Source organism: Nilaparvata lugens, chromosome 14 (assembly GCF_014356525.2).
Source record: "Nilaparvata lugens isolate BPH chromosome 14, ASM1435652v1, whole genome shotgun sequence".
In the NCBI taxonomy this organism is placed as follows: domain Eukaryota; kingdom Metazoa; phylum Arthropoda; class Insecta; order Hemiptera; family Delphacidae; genus Nilaparvata; species Nilaparvata lugens.
The window spans coordinates 1660090-1686530 of NC_052517.1; the positions used below are offsets into that span (position 1 = coordinate 1660090).

At 32.4% G+C, this 26441-nt stretch overlaps 1 protein-coding gene across 2 annotated transcripts in view; it reads right to left on the reverse strand.

Annotated features, from left to right (window-relative positions):
• Positions 1-17807: 17807 nt before the first annotated feature.
• The window catches only part of LOC111052755 (ecdysone receptor), a 57187-nt gene continuing 48553 nt past the window's right edge, over positions 17808-26441 (reverse strand). For both annotated transcript variants that reach the window (XM_039440469.1, XM_039440468.1), the window contains 3 exons: positions 25032-25181; positions 21738-21960; positions 17808-18446 (listed from right to left, as the gene is read on the reverse strand). In XM_039440469.1, coding sequence (XP_039296403.1) covers positions 18130-18446; positions 21738-21960; positions 25032-25181 — 690 coding nt within the window. In that variant the 3' untranslated portion in view covers positions 17808-18129. The remainder of the gene's footprint in view (positions 18447-21737; positions 21961-25031; positions 25182-26441) is intronic.

Below are 26441 nucleotides of genomic sequence, written 5' to 3' on the forward strand. Positions count from 1 at the left end.
AAAATAAAAGACAGTGTATAGGGTGTCTATGTTGCAAATGTGAGTGTTAACTGAAGCCGATAGTCCTAGTAGTTGTTTTTGGTGAAGCTATGTGACGCTGGTAGTCTCTCATACTGTGCCCTTCTTACACTCTTACACTCCCAACACACACTAATAATAGACAGTGTATAGGGTGTCTATGTTGCAAATGTGAGTGTTAACTGAAGCCGATAGTCCTAGTAGTTGTTTTTGGTGAAGCTATGTGACGCTGGTAGTCTCTCATACTGTGCCCTTCTTACACTCTTACACTCCCAACAACACACTAATAATAGACAGTGTATAGGGTGTCTATGTTGCAAATGTGAGTGTTAACTGAAGCCGATAGTCCTAGTAGTTGTTTTTGGTGAAGCTATGTGATGCTGGTAGTCTCTCATACTGTGCCCTTCTTACACTCTCACACTCCCAACAACACACTAATAATAGACAGTGTATAGGGTGTCTATGTTGCAAATGTGAGTGTTAACTGAAGCCGATAGTCCTAGTAGTTGTTTTTGGTGAAGCTATGTGACGCTGGTAGTCTCTCATACTGTGCCCTTCTTACACTCTTACACTCCCAACAACACACTAATAATAGACAGTGTATAGGGTGTCTATGTTGCAAATGTGAGTGTTACCTGAAGCCGATAGTCCTAGTAGTTGTTTTTGGTGAATCTATGTGACGCTGGTAGTCTCTCATACTGTGCCCTTCTTACACTCTTACACTCCCAACAACACACTAATAATAGACAGTGTATAGGGTGTCTATGTTGCAAATGTGAGTGTTACCTGAAGCCGATAGTCCTAGTAGTTGTTTTTGGTGAATCTATGTGACGCTGGTAGTCTCTCATACTGTGCCCTTCTTACACTCCCAACAACACACTAATAATAGACAGTGTATAGGGTGTCTATGTTGCAAATGTGAGTGTTAACTGAAGCCGATAGTCCTAGTAGCTGTTTTTGGTGAAGCTATGTGACGCTGGTAGTCTCTCATACTGTGCCCTTCTTACACTCTTACACTCCCAACAACACACTAATAATAGACAGTGTATAGGGTGTCAATGTTGCAAATGTGAGTGTTAACTGAAGCCGATAGTCCTAGTAGTTGTTTTTGGTGAAGCTATGTGACGCTGGTAGTCGCTCATACTGTGCCCTTCTTACACTCTTACACTCCCAACACACACTAATAATAGACAGTGTATAGGTGTCTATGTTGCAAATGTGAGTGTTAACTGAAGCCGATAGTCCTAGTAGTTGTTTTTGGTGAAGCTATGTGATGCTGGTAGTCTCTCATACTGTGCCCTTCTTACACTCTTACACTCCCAACAACACACTAATAATAGACAGTGTATAGGGTGTCTATGTTGCAAATGTGAGTGTTACCTGAACCGATAGTCCTAGTAGTTGTTTTTGGTGAAGCTATGTGACGCTGGTAGTCTCTCATACTGTGCCCTTCTTACACTCTTACACTCCCAACAACACACTAATAATAGACAGTGTATAGGGTGTCTATGTTGCAAATGTGAGTGTTAACTGAAGCCAATAGTCCTAGTAGTTGTTTTTGTGAAGCTATGTGACGCTGGTAGTCTCTCATACTGTGCCCTTCTTACACTCTTACACTCCCAACAACACACTAATAATAGACAGTGTATAGGGTGTCTATGTTGCAAATGTGAGTGTTAACTGAAGCCGATAGTCCTAGTAGTTGTTTTTGGTGAAGCTATGTGACGCTGGTAGTCTCTCATACTGTGCCCTTCTTACACTCTTACACTCCCAACAACACACTAATAATAGACAGTAGTCGACAGTAATCGTCTTGAGTCGGCTTCATCAAATTATTCAAGACTAACAGGAAACCCGTGCTTCGCAAGGATCTATTTTAAAACTTGACGTAATGAAATCTTGAAGAATTGAAAATAGACCTATAACCATCCTTGGTAAATTAAGAATGTATATGCAAAATGTGAAGTTAATGAGTTGGGTAGTTGAGACGTGATGATGCGTCATTCGTGAATTTCCTATCCCCTACCTGTATAAGCCAGTTCTTTCCTTTAATATAGGCCAAGCATAGATAATTAGTCAATGGTTTATTTCCTATCCCCTACATGTATGAGTCAGATCCTACCTTCATAATATTATAAATGTATAATTATTATAAATATCCAGGGCCACATAGGCTCATGTGTACTGTGTAGTAGAAAGTTTTTAAGTTATCTATAATTTATTGTAATGTATTCTGAGTATGAAATCATTGAATAAACGTCGATATTTTTTATAAAATTGTATTTTTTTGTCTCCACAGTTCACTAAGGCTTAAATTACGCGACTCAGGTCGAGAAGAGACTGGACTCTAGTGGAGAGCATGTGTTTTGAAATGGTGACGTCGCGGAGACTAGAGTCGACTGGTCTGAGTGTCACCATTTGGAAACACATGCTCTCCACTAGAGTCCAATCTCTTCTCCACCTGAGTCGCCTAAGTGTGAGTTGAGGCCAAATCGTTGTCTTATTTCTCTATACTATACTATAAATCGATAGATGCTATCATAGAGAAACGATAGTATAGATGGTTAGGTTAGGTTAGGTATAGGGCGTTTATGTCACAGCTTTTACTGTTATCCCAAGCTGATAGTTCTCATAGTTCTTTCCTATGCAGCTGTGTGCCGCTGGTAGTCTCTCAAATTGTGCCGTTCATACACTATCACACCAACAAAACAGTAAAAATTGACAATAATCGACAGTAATCGGCTTGAGATAACAGTAAAAGTTGCGACATAAATTCCCTATACCATGGGATATCTACTTACGCTATTGTTTCTCTATGATGCTATTAAATATGTATCATATTTTCCAAAGCTTCATTGGAACCTATTATTTTATGACCTTGGAAGAAGTTTTTTGTTTTGGACAAAACTTCAAACCCTCAGAACCTACCGTTTAGTTTAATTCAAAATATTTTCAAAAACTTCAACCGATTTTTATACAACATATTTTCAAAATTTCATCGTGAACATAAACTATACAAACAAACACTAATTGCTATAATGAGGTCCACGTTATAAAGTCAGCACCTGATTAACATTGGTGTTGCTATCCTTGTCTATCATTATACAAAGCAGATAGCTCTATCCTTTTCCAACTCCGCACCGTTACCAAATCGTGGGCTATGTGGAAATATAATTAACTACCAAGGGCAGTGGAAGAAGAAACGTGACAACAATGTTGTCTTATAAAATCTACTGGCTTTAAAACGTGGAACTCACTATAGGTATATTTTACTATACTATAGTAAATTGAGATGATACTGTATCAAATTGTGTTGATACTGTATCATGTTGTAGTTGTTCTGGTTCTATAGTGAGGTCCACGTTATAATGGCAGTATTTGATTAACATCAGTGTTGCTATCCTTGTCTATCATTTGACACAGCAGATAGCGCTATCATTTTCTACCTCCTCAATGCTGCCATATCAGTTTTTAACAACGTAGAAATATAATTAAGAAAATATTTACAGATGGAATTAAATAGAGAATGCATTTATTCAAATGCTAATTAATATATAATTATTATTTAACGAAAATCCTAAATAAATGCTGCAAATCACCCCGAAGACCTCTGCTACTGCAGACATTGACAACAGGGTTAACAGCTAGATGGAAATTCGATGAGAACTACTATCCAAAAATTAGTTGCCAGCCCGGGAATCGAACCCGGTATGGCAACTAATTTTTGGATAGTAGTTCTCATCGAATTTCCATCTAGCTGTTAACCCTGTTGTCAATGTCTGCAGTAGCAGAGGTTTTTGGGGTGATTTGCAGCATTTATTTAGGATTTTCTTTAATAATAATTATAAGAAAATATTTCATGTAAATTATGAAAATTTCAACAAATCATAAGAGGATTTACTTTCTTGGTGAATGAAATATATTTTGAAAGTTATTATTAACAAGAATCGACAAAAATAATTGATATTGGATCAGACATACTGGGATGACTTGAATCACAGCTATCTACTATAGAAGGCAGTGGTAAAAAGAAAATGGCAACTATGCCATCTTATCATTTACACTGACTCTTATAACATGCATCTCACTATACTGATGTTAAATAATTCTATAGTTTATAGTTTTATTTTCAAATTCTGTTCTGTAGTTTTCTGCTCGTAAGCAGGTCCTTCTATATGGCAGCAGCCCTCCACTCTCCTCTATTCTCTGCCAGTCGCTTCGTTGCATAGTAGCTCATCCCCTCCTTGATGTCGCCCAACATTTTCTATCTTCTTCTCCCTCTTCCTCTTCTTCCCTGAATGGTCCCCTCCATGGCATCCACCAACAAGCATTGCCGTCTCATCCAATGTCCCAGCCATCTCCTCTTTCTTCCCTTTATCACATCCAGCAGACTCCTTCCTTCCCCAACCCTCCTCAACACCTCCTCGTTTGTAACTTTATCCCTCCAACTGATCCCCTCCATCCTTCTCCATATCCACATTTCAAATGCCTCAAGCCTCCTCCTATTCTCCTTTCTCAGCGTCCAAGTTTCTGCACCATACAGTGCCACACTCCAAACATAGCACTTTCCTTAGTGTCTTGTCCAGTTGACTACAAAGAATTCTCTTTTTCTTATTGAATGCTGTTTTTGCCATAGCAATTCTTACTTTGATTTCTTTGTTGCATTTCATATCCTCTTCCATTATGCTTCCTAAATACTTGAAAGATTTATATTTTCAAATATGCTCATTAAAAATCAATAGACAGCAATTTATACAAAAGTTATGTTTTTTTAAATAAATACACAATTTTATTCTCATTGTATCATCCATTTATTCCTCAATAATAAATTGATCATAATATTTCTCATCAAAACTCCATTAAAACTAATGTATATTCCAATGAAGGTTCATAAGGCAATATGGCAGAATAATTGCAAATAATCATTAGAATTCAATAGTTTATGATAAACAATAATTGTTTATTAAATATAATTGATAATTATTATCAATTATGCTTCCCAGTATGAGCTATAAATGTATGTACTTCAACTAATGAGCTAAATGTATTATAATTATTAGAAAATATATAATAAACACAGTCCTGAAAATATCATGATGTAAGTTATATTATTTGTATTGCTTGTGTAACATAATTATATTATTTGAGTAGAATAGGACAGGACATATTATGAGATTGCAGTATTTTGAAGGAAAACTTAAAAATATTCTCAGTTTCAAATAAAATAAGTTATTGAATTGAAATATAAACTGAACATAAAATTACAATTAATTAATGTGTAGTTTGAAAATGGTGCTGTAACAGCTTTAAATCAATATTATTGTTGGTTTAAGAAATTAAATGATTTAAGCCAGGTTGAATAAAAGCCTGTTAAATTCTAATCATTTTTCTGGCTTCAAATTAATTTTCAATTTATTAATGCATTTTCAAGTGTAATAATAATTTGTTTCATCTTTCTGATCAACCGAGATACAAAATTTTTAGTATAATGTTTATTTGGACTGTAAATTTTTGTGATCTTTATAAAAGTGTTTTGATAACCTCATTTGGACTATTTTTATCAAAATTAGGGAGAGGAACAGTTTTGGGTTTATCCTGTTGATTCTCTCCCAATCATTAATTTCATATTGTGATTAAGGAATGTAATAAAATGTAATGTAATGATTAAATTTCATGAGAACCAATCAGAGAAGATTTTTGAGACACCTTCTCTGATTGGCTGTTGTGGAATACAAGATTAAAAGTTAACAGACTTTTGTGCAACCCGGTATCAGTGTTTCAGGTTATAATTATTAGTGAGCAAATTAAGGTTTCCCTCGAATAAAATGATAGATTAGAAACGTTAATTGGACATAAATAAAAATGAGAGGAAAACAAAAATGTTGAAAAATATGAGAAAACTTTGTCACATAAAACTGAATTAAAATAAAAATCTAACAGTAAAAAAGAAAATGTTTTCAAATTTTCATTTCTTTGTACTCTTTCTCTCTGTCTAATTGACAGTTTTAAAAATCAACAAAATGATAAACGGCAAGGAAAATGATAATGAATGAAGTGAGAAAATTAATAGATTGAAAATAAAACAAAAAATAATATAATGAATAGATCTTTTATTTCAACTATCTTCACGAAGGTAGTATGTGTATTGTATAATTTTTGCACAAAACACAAAATTAAAATTATATTCAATATCATTAATACATGTATTGATAAAAATGTAGATAATCTTGTGGTATGTAACTACATTAAGACAGCATTATTAAAACTAAAAATAATGTACAATAATTCAAGAAACAAATTGAAAATAAACAAAAAATAGACGAAAAGACAATAATATAACAGAAATAGCTAGCCAGAGTAGTGGATATGATAATAAATATATAAATATAACATATATTTAATATATATTATGTTTATATGTAATGATAAAAATTAATTAAAAATAATGGAAAACATAAAACAGCAAAATCAAAGAGAAAATACCTACAATCATCTTCAGAATATTATATATATATATACTTTCATTGTATTGTTATTGTATGTAAGTTTATCATCATCATCATCATCATTTATTCATTTAAGATTAAATATATATCTATATAATAGCATTGTGAATTGTGAATATAATTAGTAGTTTCAATTCAATTTATACACAAACATTTTCGAAAACAAATACAATTAAACATACTTTGGGTAACAAATATTATCAAAATATTATCAAACGTAACTTTTATCAATTCATAATGTATATGGTGATTAGAAACAAAATATATTAATTAAAAAATGATTTATTTGTTTAAAGACAAAATATTTGAATAGAATTGAAGCAGTCCTCAAAATTGTTTGTATAGGTGGATATAAGTTTCAAAATTCAATCAATCAAAATTTTTATTCACAATACAAAAAATTGAGGGTCTTGCCAAACCCGAGGGTTTTTGGGTGCCCAGGTACGAAAAAAAACGAGTTACAAAGATAAATAAACTTGGACAAAATAAATATTACACTTTAAAGACTATTAATATTGAATACTGGGAAAAATATGGTGTTTTTCTTCATCCATTACTACATCAATAGAAAAATTACAATTTGTTGTAAAATGCAATCTCCTTATGCCCAGGAAACATAATAAAAAAAATATATCTATTATTATTAAATGAAAATCCAAATAATTAATTCATTAGCATTTGAATAAATGCAATATCTCAGTCATTTCCATCTAATAATTATTGATGACTGTGTCAAAATTACTTGATAATATTTATCAGAGTTGTAAATTCTCAGCAAAAAAAGACTTTGACTGGTCTCGAACTTGCAACCATACAGAACAACGTTGCCGATCCTCTGTCTTGTCAATGCCTTCTATAGATGGTAGCTGTTACAGGTTTATTGATGTAATATTAATTTATAGCTACACATGCTCCAAGGAATCACTTGGAGAAATATCTGTTTAGTTGGGCTTTTATAAAAAATTGAAAAGTTTGTTTGAATTATTTAATTAAAATTGATTGATTAATAAGAATTGAAATAGGCCCATAACCATCCTCAACTAATTGACAATCTTTATGCAAAATGTCAAGTTAATGAGTTGAGTAGTTGAGACGTGATGATGTGTCAATCATGTATTTCCTATCCCCTACGTGTATAAGCCAGTTCTTTCCTTTATTATAGTATAGATTAAATGAATGAGTATCATGTTATCATGTACATGTATAAGTCAATTCCTTTCAATAAGGAATAAGAAATAAGAATAAGACAATTCAAAAAAATAATAATACAATAATAATAAGACAATTCCAAAATAGGAATAAGACAATTCCTTTCAATAAGATGGTTTTGGAAAATTGATTAACAAACAATTTTGTTGACTGCTTCATACAGGTTTCCGGTTTCATGTCATTCATTTCCCCCATAAAAATCTTAATTAAAGTAACAGATTTTTACAATATTTTCAAAACTAGAGTCTACAAAATTTACCAATAAGACACATAAGTAATCATCAATTATAATAAAAAGCCTAAGGTAGTTGATAGAAGTAAAATATTATTTGTATTGTGCTTAGACTGGGCTGTAACGGTTTGGCTGATGTTGAAAACATTCTTGAAAAACAATTCATATTCAAGTTTTGGAAAATGTGAGTTTATGTACTACAAAAATTAACGACAATGGATACGCAGAATAGAAAAATAATTTTTCCTACAGTTACGTTGAAAAGTGGCCATTGCTGCACTGATTACAGAACGCAAAGAATCACTTTTCCGCTCTAGTACGGGAATCATTTTTCTGCACTCCAGATTTGCAACATGGCAACGCAAAATACTTAGTAGGTTATATGGAGCAACAGTGCAGCAAAATCAAAATGAAGTTGGTAACAGTGACTGCTGTGGCTGCTATAGTGAGCAGAGGTGCAACCAAGCACAACGCGCTAATTATTACTAGTATATATTATAACCAAGGACAACATTTTTATTCAATTTGACAATAAATTAAGGTTTTTATCAAAAAATAAAATTACACAGAAAAACATTTGATGCATTTCAGGCAATTTTACCCATAATTACCCACTTTTCATATTCAATGGTAACTGTAGGAAAAAACTTAATGTGAAATACGTGCGCAAAGTTCCTCTGCTGCACTCAACAAACCATTCCGCCCTCGCCTACGGCTCGGGCGTAAACGGTTCTTTCGGTGCAGCAAACTGTCACTTTGCGCACTAGTTGCACAAATAACTATTTAAGGTTAATACTACAAAAAATAACTGAAATAAATTTAGATAAACAGTAGACGAAAATGTGAGTTAATGTACTACAAAAATTAACAACCATGGACAAACAGGACAGAAAAATAATTTTTAATGTTTATACTATAAAAAATAATGAAATAAATTTAGATAAACAGTAGACTAAAATGAGGATACATACAAAATATAGAAGAAAATAGAGACCAATGAGTAGAAATAGATCTATCAATCAATATCTTTATTCTAAACCTCTCATTAAATTGAAACTCTTCCATTTAAACCTCAACCTCTTTATCTAGATAACCAATAAATGAAATATACAAACGATAGAATATATTTCTGTAGATAAAGACAAGGAAAATAAACTGAAATGAATTCAGATAACAAGTAAACAAGAAAAAATGAAAACAAGAAGCAGGAAAATATTTCTGAAAATGGATATCACAGAAATGAATTTAGATACCTAACAAAAAATTTGGGAAAATATTTTTAAATAAAAAATGTTTCAAACACCAACCAAACTTTAAAACACCCTTTAATATTAGTTTCTGTCACCATATACCAGAAAAATCACCTACTTCCATTTTATAAAAAATACAGAAGTCAAAAAATTCCAACTATTATTCAAGTTGGAACTTTCTCAACTTTTCTCTCTCTCTCACTCTCTACAACAATTACCTAATTTACCACATTATCTAAATTTATTTATAATAGTAATTATTATTGTAATATATAATACACAATCTCAATTATTCACCTAGTATGTTCACAATTTGCCTAAAAAAACACAAGCTTGTGTTTTATTTTTTTTTAAATTCAATTTCTCTCAATTCAGCTAACTGTTTTTTTTGTACACTCATCCGCTATATCTATTCATAGTATTTATTTACATAGTGACAATACGGTGTACAGTCTGGTACAATAGTTTCTATTCCATGTACAGTCGGTTAAAGAAGTATTATTTAGTTCAGTCATATTTGAAACGTTGTATAGACACATACAATAGGTGTGAAAGTATAACAACAAAAGAAAGAGGTTGAAAATGAAAAGAAAAAGGTTTGTGAATGAAATTGAAGGGGAAGTAACTGAAAATGTGATCTAATTGAAAAATTTGTGTTATTTTTCAGGCTACCAAATGATGTTTCAAGGGAATTGAGAGTATCAAAACAAATTAAGAGAAATATTGACGAAAACGAAAAAGTACGTCCCAAAATGTCTAAAAAAAACGTTGATTAGGAAAAATGGTCTACAGTGGAAAAATCTTGTGTCAATAATTGAGAATCAAGCCAACAGACAATGTGTGAAACAAATGAAAAATAAAATGAGAGTAAGTTAGCACCACAGTTTATGAAATGAAAAGTTGAGAAAATCAAATTTCAAATTTAACATAGAGGTTTTATTTTATCACCGATTGGTACAAGAATTATCAATCAACATATCCAGCATGTAAAAATTGAACAAACATTATTTTTCATCATAGATGATACAAAACTCAAGTCAGTAATAATATTGTTCCATGTGGGACCACTCAAAGTGGGACAAAATTTTGTCCCATGCCGACAACCTGGGACTAAATTCTAATCACACTTTGTCCCTGCCCCACTTTGGCTTCGTCCCGATCAAAGTGAATCAAAAACCAAATTAATTAACAGAAATAATTGAATTAAAATTAATTGACATACACATCTATCGCCTGATATTTACATCAACCTTAAACTGTATCAACAATATATCTATAGTTATTAAAATTTTCACAGTATAGTTATCAATGATAATATTATTATATACCATAATATATGTATATACTAGACAACTATTAAAACTAGAATTTTTCGAATTAGTTTTGTTGTCTTATATCCTAATCTTGCACATATAATCCCTTACAATTTTAGTAAAATTCTAGATCCTAATTTTTTTTAATCGTTTTCCACCCACTTTTCAAGGTTCCATGACTTTTGATCAAATTATATAATTTTCGTTCAACTATTTTACAAAACATAAAACAAGTGCACAAGTTCTAAAGTATCTACATAAAATTGTTTTCAAAAACAAAAAAATAATCCAACTAAATTAAAAACCGGTGAGTTGATAAAGTTATAAACAAACTAGAGGTAAAAAATTTACAATTTAATAGTAATAATACACTAAAAAAAATTACAAGCTGCCAGTTATCATGTTTTCAAAATAAATAAATTATTTTGAAACAAATTTATTGAGGATTATACTTCGAAATTTATATTATAAGAAGCACAGTTTTTGAAGTAAATCAGCCTTCCTATTTAACATTTATTAAAAAACTTTTCAACAAACAATCGAAAACAAAATTAATCCCCAATTTACATTAAAGATAAAATAATATATATATTTTTCCCAACAACCAGACCCCATTATCAGATTTTTTTACAAAATTACACACAATAGTTTTCAATTTTTACAAGACGTAACTACCAGCCTACATTACACAATATTGTTAGGTTTTCAAGTATTTTTTTTACAAAAAATTAACTCACTAACGGACGGTCATTGTTTGAAGATTTCCTTCAATTGTTTTTCGAATATTTATTTAGAGAAATTTGGTGTAAAAACAAAAATAGTTATAATTAGAAGTAGAAGTGATCGTTTTTGAATGTACATTACATTTTTGAAATGGAAAATTAATGTTTGTCACAAATAAATCTAGAAAATGTTGTAAGATAAAATAAAAATTGAAAACAAGAAAATGCAGGGAATATGTTTATAATGCTTGATTGTTATTAAAATGCCATACTTCCATATTGAAGAAATAAATTAATCATCATTTTAATAGAAAAGTTAAAAACAACAGAATACTGCAACAAATACAAGATTTGAAATGAGGTTGTAAAATTGGTTGATAGAGGCTTGTTTGCACAAAAGCCGGTTAAATTTTAACCGTGATTAATTTCAGAAGAACCAATCAGAGAAGACCATTTCAAAATGATGGATCTACTGTAACAATTAATCAGGATTGAAAATAACCCGGCTTTTTTGCAACCGGCACTAATTACCTGATTGAATGATTACAAAAGTTCAACAGCTGAGTCATAATTTTGACACAGTCCCACACACATGAACTCGCTCACTCAATTTGTAAAAGGCCTTCTCTGATTGGTTCTCGTGAAATCAATCACGGTTAAAATTTAACCGGCCTTTGTGCAACTGGACCAGAGTGTTTATATTCTCCCATTCCATCATAAAACAAAAATCTACTCCCAAAAATAGTAAAAATCTAGAGAGACTAGAAATTTATAAGCTTACAGGTGGAATTTCTCCCCGCTATTGTGAGGGAAATTTAGATGATCAAATTGGTAACATTTTGGTAGCAAAGGGGAAAAATGTGGGGAGAATTATAGCACAGAATTTACCACACCACCAACTCAAAGTACTTCAATAGAATGAAATTGTTCTGAAGTTTTTTTTTGGAAAGAACTGACCCAAAATTGTACTCAAAGCCATAAAATTTCGGGGAAAAATCGGAAATTCACAAATATTACAAAATCAGCACCAAAGTTTGGGGGAAAATTGTTTCAACCCTTCAGCAAAAATAGAAAAATATTTCCAGTCCAGTCTTCAAAATTAAAAAAAATAAAATATTTCTCAACAATATACAGCAATACTCGACACACAATCTTTTGCCTACAACAATATCATTTCACTACATATATATATTTTATAATATGACAATAATTATTATAATATTGTAATTGTTAAGGAAATCATAAGCTTGTACTTCGGTTAAGTCTTTCCATTACCACATTATCACTATTTCATTTCATCTATTTTATAATTTTCACGTTAATTGTTTGAGATATTCTTTAATCATTTTTTCTTATTTTCTAGTAAGATCTACTTCTGTCAGTAATCCTTATGTATAACGTCAATGCCTCCCATTTAAATAATGCTGACAGTAGTTTGTAGTGAATAATCTCATTATGGATGATTTTCTTCATTGTTCTCAATCAAATTATTTTAGATTTCTTTTTCAATTGTAATGAGAAAAATCTCAATATTCCATTCACAATCAGGATTTTAATGTTCTCTCAAATTCTGTTAGTTTTTTAAAAATTACTTTTAGTTGTTGATTTCTCCTTAAATTCGGGGTTCTTGTCAAATATACGGCTGTTAATTTTGTTCTAATCACAACTTTTGAGTTGTAGGTGAATTATTTCTTAAAATCTTGAAAATTGGTTTTAGTTTTCTATTTATTTTTTCAAGTAGTTTTCTACTTGTCTCAATCAATAATAAGTTTTAATTTGACACCTAGTGATTAAATATCTTCAATTGAATTTTTAGGTCCCTTCTTTCAATCTCTGTTCTAAACTGTGTTGTCCAATTATTTTTATTCCCTCTCAAATTTATATTTCTTTTTAAACACTCAAATTTTTTTGTCAATTCCCTGTCTTCTCCAATTTATATTCTCTACTTCCTCCATTTTGTTACTTTTGCCCCATTTTAAGTAAATTTTCAAGTCACAATTATTCAATTTTTTGCTGTTCAATATCAATCAATTTTCTTCTCAATGATAACATTTGAAAAATTGATTAAATTCTAATTTTCTTCCCCATTTTAAACAATAATTCAGAGATACTAAATCATAAGTTTCATAGTATGTAAACCAGTTACAGTTTTACAGTAAATATTATTCATAATAAGCACAGGATAATAAAATTCTACATCATAATTAAAATTGATTGATAGAAGATTAAAGCCCGGTTGCAAAAACAGCCGGTTAAATTTCAACAGTGATCGATTCCACAGGGACCAATCAAAGAAGGTCTTTTTGATAAGACGGCTTCTTTGATTGGTTCTAGTGGAATTAATCATGATTAAAATTTAACTGGCTTTTGTGAAACCGGTACTAAAAGAATGAATGAAATTATTGATTAAGTCCCATTGAAATTAAAAACTATTTGAAACTGCAATCTATTTCATCAGTGTATCAAACATAATAAACCGTTTGAAATTTTAAAAGCATCAGAAACATTTTTCATCCAAGTATACAAAATACAAAAATTAAAATTATTTTACGATACAGTATAATAATGAAGAAGAATAAGCAATACATTAAACATTGAATTATAAGATATGAAGAAAATAAAAGCATATAGTGAGGTCCACGTTATAAAGGCAGCACCTGATTAACATTGGTGTTGCTATCCTTGTCTATCATTCCACAAAGCAGATAGCTCTATCCTGTTTTGTATCAAATTATGGTGTTGTGTATCAAGTTGAGATGATACTGTATCATATTATCGAACACTATATTGCTATAGTGAGGTCCACATTATAATGGCAGTATTTGATTAACATTGGTGTTGCTATCCTTGTCTATCATTCCACAAAGCAGATAGCTCTATCCTGTTTTGTATCAAATTATGGTGTTGTGTATCAAGTTGAGATGATACTGTATCATATTGTCGAACACTATATTGCTATAGTGAGGTCCACGTTATAATGGCAGTATTTGATTAACATTGGTGTTGCTATCCTTGTCTATCATTCCACAAAGCAGATAGCTCTATCCTTTTCCAACTCCGCACCGTTACCAAATCGTGGGCTATGTGGAAATATAATGAACTACCAAGGGCAGTGGAAGAAGAAACGTGACAACAATGTTGTCCTATGAAATCCACTGGCTTTAAAACGTGGATCTCTCTATAGGTATATTTTACTATACTAAAAGTGAACTGTACTATATAATACTACGTTGAAATCTTTTTTCCAGAGTATACTATATGGGATAGTATTTATCTATATATCTGAATAAATATTTTAGTGTACTTTATAGTATAGTAAAATATATAGAATAAGTAGAAGCATATATATACTAGACACAAATTATTTATCATCTATAGTTTTCCAGCGGAAAACCTAAATAGCTTAGGGCCGGTTTCCGAGCTCGGTATTTTGCTAAGTCCTAGACTTTAAACAGCTGGAGTCAGAAAATTGGCTTTCCAAAACGGGGCGTAGTCGCAGTTTTTATAACAGTAGTCGTAGTTTTTATTTTCTCATTTCTATAATTGAAAACGTTTTTCCTTGACGAAATTAAACATTTCTGAATAATTCAAAATAGCTGAAACTTTACACTATTTTCTCTTTATTTTATTTTGTGTTCAATTTTCCAGTTTTTTGAAATTTAATTCAAACGTGACTATGACAATGACTGCGACTACGCCCTGTTTCGGAAAGCCAATTTTCTGACTCCAGCTGTTTAAAGTCTAGAACTTAGCCAAATCCCGAGCTCGGAAACCGGCCCTTCGAAGATTTCAACGATAGAAAAAGCACATAAAACATAGATCAAATTTAATTGAGTTATTATTGTTTAATATTTTATCCAATTAAAAAATGGCAGTGCATTGATTATTTTTGTTATAAAAAATGAAGTATTAGCTAATCGAAAATTACTAGCTAATTTACTTATTAATGTTGGAAATTTGCATAATATTTTTAGCAATGTTTCGAGGTAGAAGCCTTCTAAGAAAATTAATCTATGGCAGTTTTATTATATTATATTAACTGGGGTGAATGTATAGCCCTTCTTTCCAATGAATTTCTACTCTGCTAGACAGGAATAGAACAGCATTCTTTTATATGAAAGTGTTCACACATACCTGTGTGAACACTCCCATATGATTCAATGCTATTTTATTTTTGTTCAACTAAAATCTGTTAATTGAAATGCAGCTAATTGCAAAATAAATCTTCTTTTCCAGGATGATGAAATGAAATAAAAAAATTCTTAACTAGGCGAAGTGAGGACTTTCAAGTCCTCTCTACCACCCAACCTCATGATGAGTGAATAAATAATAGAACGCCAAAAAATTGAAGTAAATTTTGAAGAATTTTTCAATGGAAAATCAAGATAATATCTTCAATGAAAAATGAAGACATTGTGGAAAAATATACAGAAAATTTTATTGAAAAGGTGAGAATTATTAAAAACCTGTATCATGGTATAATAATTTTAAGAAAATTCAAAATAGATTTAGAATCAATCGGGAACCAATATAATGGTAATAATATGGGGTAGTCTACACAATAATGTATTATTATAATATATTTTCAAGGAATTTGAGAATAAATAATTTAGAAAAAAGGGGCAGGCAAAATACATGTATGTTACATGTTACATGTTTTACATAAATCATCACCTTATTACATAATTATGTAACAGTTTGGCAGTAATTTGTATTTAGTTTATTTATTCATAATAAATATATTATGAACATTGTTAAGTATTTCTAAGGCTCCCTTCTTCTTTTTCCTGCTCATCTTCTTTTTACGAAATTTTTCTTTCTAAAAATTATGATTCAACTTTTCAAATTCGATGTTTCATCTTCTTTATCTGAAGTTTTCCTCTATATATATATTTCTCTATACCCTTTCATGTAATAAATCCATCTAATCTCCTTTTCACCTCAACTATCATTTTACAACTTATTCTCTTCCACTAATTTCTCCCATCCTATTCTCAAAAATCCAGTGATTTTTGAAAGTCAATAATTTTCTTTTTGAAAGAAAAACAGAAAAAATGGTAACACAGGGAATAAAGCTACTGTGTTAGAATATGGTAAAGAAATTATGGTTATGAAAAATTGATTTTTGTAAAGGAAAATCCCAAAAATGTACATAAGTTCTTTGATTCAACGTTGGATGTAAAAAAATTATGACCGATTATTTATAGATTTTTGATAAAATAACAAATCATACAATAACCGGGAGAGAACAAGCTCAGTCTAAACCCGTTCCTCTCCCAAATTCTGCAACCCAGAACCCCAAATTATGAATTTTTGCCCAAATTTCACCTAAAAAAGGATCTACTATCATTAAGCCCAACATTGAGACCCCTCATTTTCCCAAAACCAACCCATTCAAGTTTTTTTTCAAATTTTTGGGGGAAATACACTTTGGAACTACACTTCTCTTACCATCAATATTATCATATCGTTGAGATTAATCCTATAGTCCAGTAAATTATATCCGTTCCCAACTGTTTACCACAAAAAAATGAAAAATGGTCTTTGCTTGTCAACAGGCACTTGGAATATTCTACTTATAGACTCTTCCACTACGTCAATGAACGCGCATTCTGACACTTCTAATTTTTCTATATGAAGACAATCGTAAAGAAAAATTAGAAGTCTCAAAAATGTGTGTTAATTGAAGTAGTGGAAGAGTCTATAAGTAAAACATTCCAAGTGCCTGTCAACAAGCAAAGACTATTTATTGGTGGTAAACAGTTGAAAAATGGATATAATTTACTGGACTACAGGGTTAATCTTAACGATATGATAATATTGATGGTAAGAGAAGATGTTTCTAACAAATCATTGCCTGAAACCAACCATATAGAAACTTTGGAACTATTTTTGGATTTTGTGTTTTGCTTGAGTAGCAAATAGTTACAATTCGTGAGAACTTCAATTTGAATAGTAGCTTTTCAAAACCTTTTAAACCAATAATTCGTTGATAACTGTTTCCATACAATCATACTGATATTACTACTGTAGATGCGCGCAAAGTATAATACACCACTTTTCAGAACACTGATCCTACATTGATAATACCTCAAATGAAAGAATACTTTCACGAAGTAACTGTCAACATTGTGTCAAGTTTTATGTGTCCTTCAATACTACTGAACAAGTCTGTTTGCAAACTTAGGTATAAAAGTCAATTCTGTAGGACCCAATATTATATTCATGGCTGAGATGTTATTCGTTTAGGAAGCCTAGAGTTGTTACTTTTACAATCAATATAACACCAAAACTGATGATCATTGGTAGCCATTTTGTGTCCTAAAACGACCCCTCAATATCACCATTTTTACAATCAAGTCAACAACTCTTCAAAGCCTAGAGTTGTTACTTTTACAATCAATATAACACCAAAACTGATGATCATTGGTAGCCATTTTGTGTCCTAAAACGACCCCTCAATATCACCATTTTTACAATCAAGTCAACTACTCTTCAAACACCTCTAGTAGGTGCCTTTTGTATAAAGTAACAAATCTTTCAACACCTATTTTGACTGGCTTTCTTCAACATTTAGTTTCCTAAAACACCTGTTACATTGATACCTCCTAAAACATCAAATGTCACAATTTTTACAAAGTTAACTAGTCTAGGATGACCTATGTTTGGTGCCTTGTTAACAGAGTCAATAAACCTTCAAAGTCCCACATTGGGCGCCATTTTTACATATGTTTGGTGTCTTCTTAACAAAGACCCCCAACTTTTAAAGTCCCACATCGGGCTCCATTTTTACAAAGTTATCAAGTCTTTCAACACCCATGCAGGGTGTCATTTTTACAAAGTTAACAAGTCTTTACACACCCACATCGGGCGCCATTTTTATGAAGTCGATGATGACATAGAGTTGTTATTCTCAGCTGCAGCCTTCTTCTTCTCGTTCTCCTTCTCCTTCTCCATGTCAACGTCCCAGATCTCCATGAGGAAGTCGGGCAGCTTCTTGTTCTTCAGCTTGAGCGAGAAACACATCTGTGAGTTCTGGTTGCCCAGGGTGCGGAGCTCTGTGAGCACCGACAGCAATTTGGCAAAGATTGGTGATGATTTCGGCCGAATTCGGTTGTCGACGTAGGACTTGAGTGCTTCTAGGTAGATCTCTTGGATCTTCTCTACCTTCCAGGCTTCAAGCAGGGAGGGCCGATCTGTGGAGAATAAAATGAAATTAATAAAATAAAATACCATTGAATGAGATTACTTAAAACTGTTACAATCACTTATTAAAATACTCAAGTAGGAGGGGCTGGTTTGCAAAGTGAATAGGAGGGCTGGTTCTTAGTACAGAAATGAAATCATAATTTTAAACATAAGCATGTGTCACTCAAATTTCAACTGAATTGAATAAATAGTCTTCACGCAGAGTCAGGAAGCAACATATGCTCTTTTGTATCTTCTCAAAAGCAACTTGTTGCAACCAAAAAGATACATGAGGAGCTTTTTGGAGCTATGTCCTTTTATCACAACACAGCCTATCAGCTGACATTCGTTCAACATGCTCTCTCCATTGTTGGTGATACGTTGCAACTCTCTCATTCATGAAGAATGTCTGTGTGTAGGGAGCTTCCTCCATCTAGGGATCTAGGGTCTCTGAAGCCTGATGTTTTTGCAAAGCCGTGAATATTACCCCGCCAACCATACCTTGCCTATATGCCAATTCAAAGTCACCGAGCACCAAGGCAAAGCTTTGAAAAATGCATACTGTAGAAGAGGGAGAAGCAGAATAAGTTTGTTTTTTGGTACTGCAAAATTATTTCTTTAATATATGAATATTTCCTATTTCAGTGATAAAAATCTGGTGTGGCGCACTCACACAACTTTCCTTGCTGTTATGAGAATTGATCACCTGATGCTAGTGCGTCAGATGCACGTGCATCTTAAGTCTACTTATAAACAAAGATCTGAGCCAGCTGGTGACATGCCAATAACGCTGGAGACATACGAGAGGTCTGCTATCTTTTCATAGTAAATCATTCAAAAGAATCAACAGTTGCCAACAGTTTGCAATTGGATAATCACATTTTCTCGAATTTTGAGCTAATTTTCAATTTTAGGTGAAAATGTTACTGAACATTAATTCTAGAGATTTTTATGCTCAATCTTTCCACTCAAATTTTTTGTTCAAATTGTATCTGAAGCCTGATAATTGGGAATCTAAAATCCAAATTTGCATAGATGAGGCAGAGCTCCTGGAATTTTTACAGATGTGGGACTTGTGGCATTTGATAGAGATTATCAATGACTATTTTAGTTATGAATTTAGTCAAAATCGTTGGAGCCGTTTTCGAGAAAATCGCGAAAACCCTGTTTTTTACAACATTTTCTCCATTTTAGCCACCATCTTTAATTGCATTTGATCGAAATTGTTTGTGTCGGATCCTTATATTGTAAGGACCTTAAGTTTGAAATTTCAAGTCATTCCGTTAATAATTGGGAGATGAGATATCGTGTACACAGACGCACACACACACACAAAAAAAAACACTTTTTTGGACTCAGGGGATATTGAAACGCATAGAAATTTATATATTGAGGTATCTTAATTTTTTTCGGAAAGCAATACTCTCCTTACCTATGGTAATAGGGCAAGGAGAGTAAAAATGTGAAATATTTCCTCTATGTTTGATTTGAAGCATCTAAATTTAAAAATCTATTTTGTGAAAATAATTGAGGACTGGAAATTTTGTGAAGTGAACAACTACCTATACTCTTGACCTATTTTGGACTATGTGTATAACCTAATCTAAATTTGGGAGAAGAATAGCACAAGGTTGCCTTATATTTTTCTCTCTCTATCATTTTGATGATGTACTTATTGTACTAGTAGTTCTGTGAACGGTAGACCTCACGCAGCATTCTCATCCACAAGTACCTGATTGAAACTATGGACCTTATGGAAATACAGCAATAGACTGGCTCTCCACACATCTGTGTAATCACTTGTCAGCTGATTTATGATGAATAATAATTCTATAGTCTGATTTTTACTCTAATATTGGCGTATGAAGGAGGCTCCTTTTTCCTTTTATATTATCCTTGAAATGCAAAATTTCCAAAAACCTTGTATATACGTCGACGCACAATTAAAGTTGGAATATACCTGACAAATTTCATGAAAATCTATTACCGCGTTTCGCCGTTTATGCGCAACATATAAACATTTAAACATTAAAAGAAATGCCAAACCGTCAACTTGAATCTACACCTCACTTCGCTCGGTCAACAAGGATAGCAATACCATTGCTAATCAAACACTGCCATTATAACGTGGACCTCACTATAGCAATTAGAGTTCGACATACCGACAATATGATACAGTATCATCTCAACTTGATACATAACACCATAATTTGATACATGAGAGGATAGAGCCATCTGCTTAACGTGGACTTCATTGGTTGAGTTCAAAGCCACTGATCAATTCCATCAGGTTTTTTTCATGTTCAGTAAAAAACCTGATCACAGATTAGTGATCACAGATGAACCACAGAATGAAAAGTCCGCTAGTATCTTGACGCAATAATCCGCCATCTTGAAAGAAAGTGTAGCATTGTAATACAGCAGTAGTTTCAATTTCTAACAAGATGATGCAGTCATGTGTCGTGGTCTTGGTGCACTCAAATCTTGGTTAGATTGATACCTTCCATTTTGCGTGTATTCTGTGGCTGAACGGTTGCTCATTAGTCATGACTGACAGATGTTTCCCCTGTTGATCATATTTTGTAAATAAAACTAGAACTTAACCTATTTCATTGTAATCAATTAAAATGGAAAACCATCAGGTGATTGGAGTAGTTTTAAATGCTTTGCTCTGCTCCCAAATACATCATAATAGGTGTCCATCATTTGTAAACAACCTCATATTCAGCCATGTCTGTTTACGTTCAGCTACTCTATTTACGTTCTTTTCCATCGGTGGAAAAGTACGATTAACTGATCAGTGAACGAACTGGATATGACGTATTTTTTTCTTATCAGTTAGACCAAAGACCTTGAAGAGGTATAAACGCACAATACCTATGCCTTCCCAATGCTAGCTCTTACTTGAAATTAGAGGTTCCATTGAGGTATTTTAGCGCAAGATATTATATAATATATATTTTTTGTAATATTATAGATCACAAAAATCTTCAAGATCTTTAGTATGTAATAATCTTTCAGGCTGTCCCCTTAATGGCCGATTTCAATTCCAAATAATCTAGCACTGCATGTGAGTCTATGCATCGTTCAACGACAAAACAGTACTTCGTTCAGAGCCACGTTCACTCATCGATCTCATCGTTCACTCACCGATCAGTGGCTTTGAACTCAACCAATGAAAACCTCACTATAGCAATTAGAGTTCGACATACCGACAATATGATACAGTATCATCTCAACTTGATACACAACACCATAATTTGATACATGAGCCACCTCACTATAGCTTGACTACTCACCACTGAATATGACAATAGCTGTGAGCAGTGCATACTCGGCATTGTCCACCTTCATGCGGTACATGTGTCGACAGAACTGCAGCAGGTCTTCCACCACATAGCCCATGCCCGCCAGCGTGTAGGAGTCCCTCGTGTAGGGCTGGTTGTTGGCGAACAGGATAGAGTCTGTGTTCACGTCGTACTTTCTGGCCGTGCGAAGCATCATCACTTCGCTGGAACATGCCTGCAAAAATAGATGATCATTCATTTAATCTATACTATAATAAAGGAAAGAACTGGCTTATACATGTAGGGGATAGGAAATTCACAAATGACGCATCATCACGTCTCAACTACTCAACTCATTAACTTGACATGTTTTATTTATTTATGTTTTTTTTTTTTTTTTTATTTATTTATGCATTGATAGATACAATATAATTCTCAACTATGAATGATTGGGGAAGGAACAACAGGCTGAAAGCCCAAAACTGTTCCTTTCCCAAATTTTGATAGAAATTTTCAAAAAAAGTTATGTTTACACTTTATGATTTTTGTCCAATTTTGAGTCCAAAATGTTTATAAACTAGAAATTTAGTCCAATCCTCGGGGAGTCCGATCTCACTAGTCATCAAATCTGCAATCTATGTAAAAATTTAGAATTTAGAAAAGTTGAAAACCAAATTAAATAAGAGTACTACTCTAATCACCACTGATAACTGAAAAATACTGTATTAATTATTAAAAATTTTAAAACTTGAAAAGAAACTCTAATTTACTCCTAAAACAACAGCTGTATTATTTTGCATATAGATTTTTCATTCAACGAGGATGTTGACAAAACCTATTTTCAATGATTGATGATTCCTTTAATCTATACTATAATAAAGGAAAGAACTGGCTTATACACGTGGGGGATAGGAAATTCACTTATGACGCATCATCACGTCTCAACTACTCAAATCATTAACTTGACATTTTGCATTAAGATTCTTAATTTACCGAGGATAGTTATAGGCCTATTTTGAATTCTTCAAGATTTCATTAGTCAAGCTTTAGTTTGTCAATTTTAAAAATAAACCCTTCTGGCAATTGAATCATTCATCTGCATCTTGAACAATATTATGGAATTATATATCAACTTGGAATGTTGTTCTAATTTTCTAGAGTAATTTTCTAATATCCAGAGTTGTTTGATAACGGATGATATGAGTTTCAAGTTGCAATACCACTAGTAGTGGTTAAGATTTGAAATATCACTAACTATAAATTAGGGATGGGTATCGATACATCGATGTTTACTGTTCGATGTTTTTCACTTATCGATGGTTTTACCTAGACATCGGTCATTCGATGTTTTTCCCAACAAAAAGGAATTTTTCAATCAGGCTCTCTGTATTTTTATGTGAGACTGTTGAATACTCTTGAAGATTCACATAACTGTGGCCCTTGTCAAGGTTAGTACCTATTTATAATTGAATAAGAGGTCGGATTTTTCGTTTCTTAGGAAGAAAGAGTTTTTCTTATTACAAGTGCTTTCCTCAACATACGTTTAATACCAATTATTAATCTAGCTCTGGAATAGAGGTCCTCGTATTGTATGGAGTGTAGATAGCCATAAAAAACATCTCTATTCATTCTCATTTCCTAAATAAAACTATCAGGTATTGAATGAATACGATTATGAGTAACAATGATTGCTAAAATTAGCTTAGGATGAAATCCCAAGACAGAATCTTCGAGGATATCCCGAGAGGTTTCTGACTCAACTATTATTGGATTTTCTTTTTTTATATTCGATTAAATATCAATCTCCGATGATAACGTAGAGTCTGATTACCTACAACTACAAACAATTTATTAACTCACAGTTTCGTTGCTGCCAATCAATAATATTCCTTTATTGTCAACTACTTGTTAAAAGCTCTGTCCCTTTCTTTCACATGTACATAAAAAAGGAAACTGATTTCACTATCTGAGTTACTCTAAGGATATAATAGTCTTCCGTAAAATGTACGGCAACACATCGATGTTTAAAACATCGATGTTTAAAAAACATCGATGTTTACTGTTCGATGTTTTTCACTCATCGATGTTCAGGAGAAAAGAACATCGATGTTCAAAACATCGATGTTTTGTCTTTCGATACCCATCCCTACTATAAATAACTAACCAGCAACTTTAATAATGATAAATCAATTTTTTTTACAGTATATACAGAGCATGAAATTACCATAGTTACGTAAATTATAACAAGATAACTAAAAATCACAATCATATCCTAAATAACATTACAGAAAATCATTATTATGGGAAATAATCTCAAATATTACAAAAACCTGTTTTGTTTTTTGTTCGAATTCAGTCTTGCAAGTGATTTATATCTGATGTTTGGCCCTTTTTCTTGATGGATTACTCAAGCAAAATGTATTGCCAACCCAACCACACGAAATAGCACTGAACATAGGGCACAGGAAATTCACGAATGACGCATCATCACGTCTCAACTACTCAACTCATTAACTTGACATTTTGCATATACATTCTTAATTTACCGAGGATAGATATATGTCTATTTTCAATTCTTCAAGTTTTCATTATGTCAAGCTTTAGTTTGTCAATTTTAAAAATGAACCCTTCTGGCAATTGAATCAATCATTCATCTGCATCTTGAATAATATTATGGAATTATATCAACTTGGAATGTTGTTCTAATTTTCTAGAGTGAGATCCAGAGTTGTTTGATAACAGTTGATATGAGTTTCAAGTTGCAATACCACTAGTAGTGGTTAAGATTTGAAATATCACTAAATATAAATAACTAACCAGCAACACTTTAATAAATGATAAATCAATTTTTTTACAGTATATACAGAGCATGAAATTACCATAGTTACGGAAATTATAACAAGATAACTAAAAATCACAATCATATCCTAAATAACATTACAGAAAATCATTATTATGGGAAATAATCTCAAATATTACAAAAACCTGTTTTGTTTTTTGTTCGAATTCAGTCTTGCAAGTGATTTATATCTGATGTTTGGCCCTTTTTCTTGATGGATTACTTAAGCAAAATGTATTGCCAACCCAACCACACGAAATAGCACTGAACATAGGGCACAGTGTGACCAAACCTTGAGCAGTGAAATCTGAGCCTCTCTGAGCAGTAGCCAAATCTGCAGCCAAGTTGGCAATCTAACACCACTAAATAGCACTAACAATTTCAGCTGTGTTGTCAACCTAACATCACTATTTATCACTAACAATTGTACTTATATTGCCAACTTAACAGTCCCAAATAGCACCAACCTTGAGCAGTACAATCTGGTCCTCTCTGAGTAGTTTGTCGAAGCCGGGCAGTCGTTTGGCGAATTCGACAATCAGCTGCACTGTCAAAATGGTGATTTCTGTTATGTGACGGAATCTCATGTCGCTCTCCGCCTGCTGGTCTTGGGCCACCTGCAATCAAACATCAATCAATCAATCAATCAATATAGGAACTAGTCAATCAATAAAATAATTTAAAAATCAATCTAGAAACTTGTCAACCTGTCAATCAATCAATCAAGGAACTCGTCAATCAATAAAATAATTGATAAATCAATCTAGAACTCGTCAACCTGTCAATCAATCAATCTAGGAACTCGTCAATCTTAATAAATTAATTAAATCGTTGAACAATCTTTCAATCAATCTTGGAACATTCATCAATAAATCAATCTAGAAACATGTCAACCAGTAAGATCATTGATCAATCAATCTAGGAACACGTCAATCTTAATAAATCAATTAAATCACTGAACAATCATTATATCAATCTGGGAATATTCATGAATAAATTAATCTAGAAACATGTCAATCAGTGAGATCATTAACCAATCAATCTAGAAACTCGTCAATCTTGAAAAAAAAATAAATCATTGAACAGTCATCCATTCAATTCGGGAACATATTATCAATAAATCAATCTAGTCATTTTGATGTTCATTCGCACAACACAAGAAACACGTCAATCAGTGAGATCATTGACCAATCAATCTAGGAACACGTAAATCAATAAAATCATTGATCATCAATCTAGAAACTTGTCAACCTGTCAATCTTCATGAATTAAGAAAATTGTTGTACAATGTAGGAGCTTGTGAATCAATCATACGATATTTAATTATATTTTTAAATTGTTAAAAGACGATCTGGCAACATTGCAGAGGTAGAAAGGGGCAGTGCTATCTGCTTTGTGGAATGATAGACAAGGATAGCAACACCAATTCTAATCAAACACTGCCATTATTACGTGGACCTCACTATAGAACTAGTAGTTCTGTGAACAGTAGACCTCGCGCTTAGTAAGTTACATTGACCCGTTGTTATGTTTTCTCAAAAATTATTTATCAATTTGAAATGTCTAGAGAAAATCCTAAATAAACATAGAGCTTTCTGTCCTATCGTACCGTGACGTGTCGTCCCGGAATGTGAGTGTGAGCGCTGTTATCAGGTCTGGCTGCAACTGTCTACAACGTTGATGAAAACATACATTTTCAAGATGTTCGATGTTTTTGAACGGGTAGTATTATAGTCAACTATATATAGTCAACTATGTTTTTGAACGGGTAGTATTATAGTCAACTATCTACTAACGTTGATGGAAAGATACATTTCCACGATGTTCGATGTTTTTGAACGGGTAGTATTATAGTCCACTAGTCAGCTGATTTATGA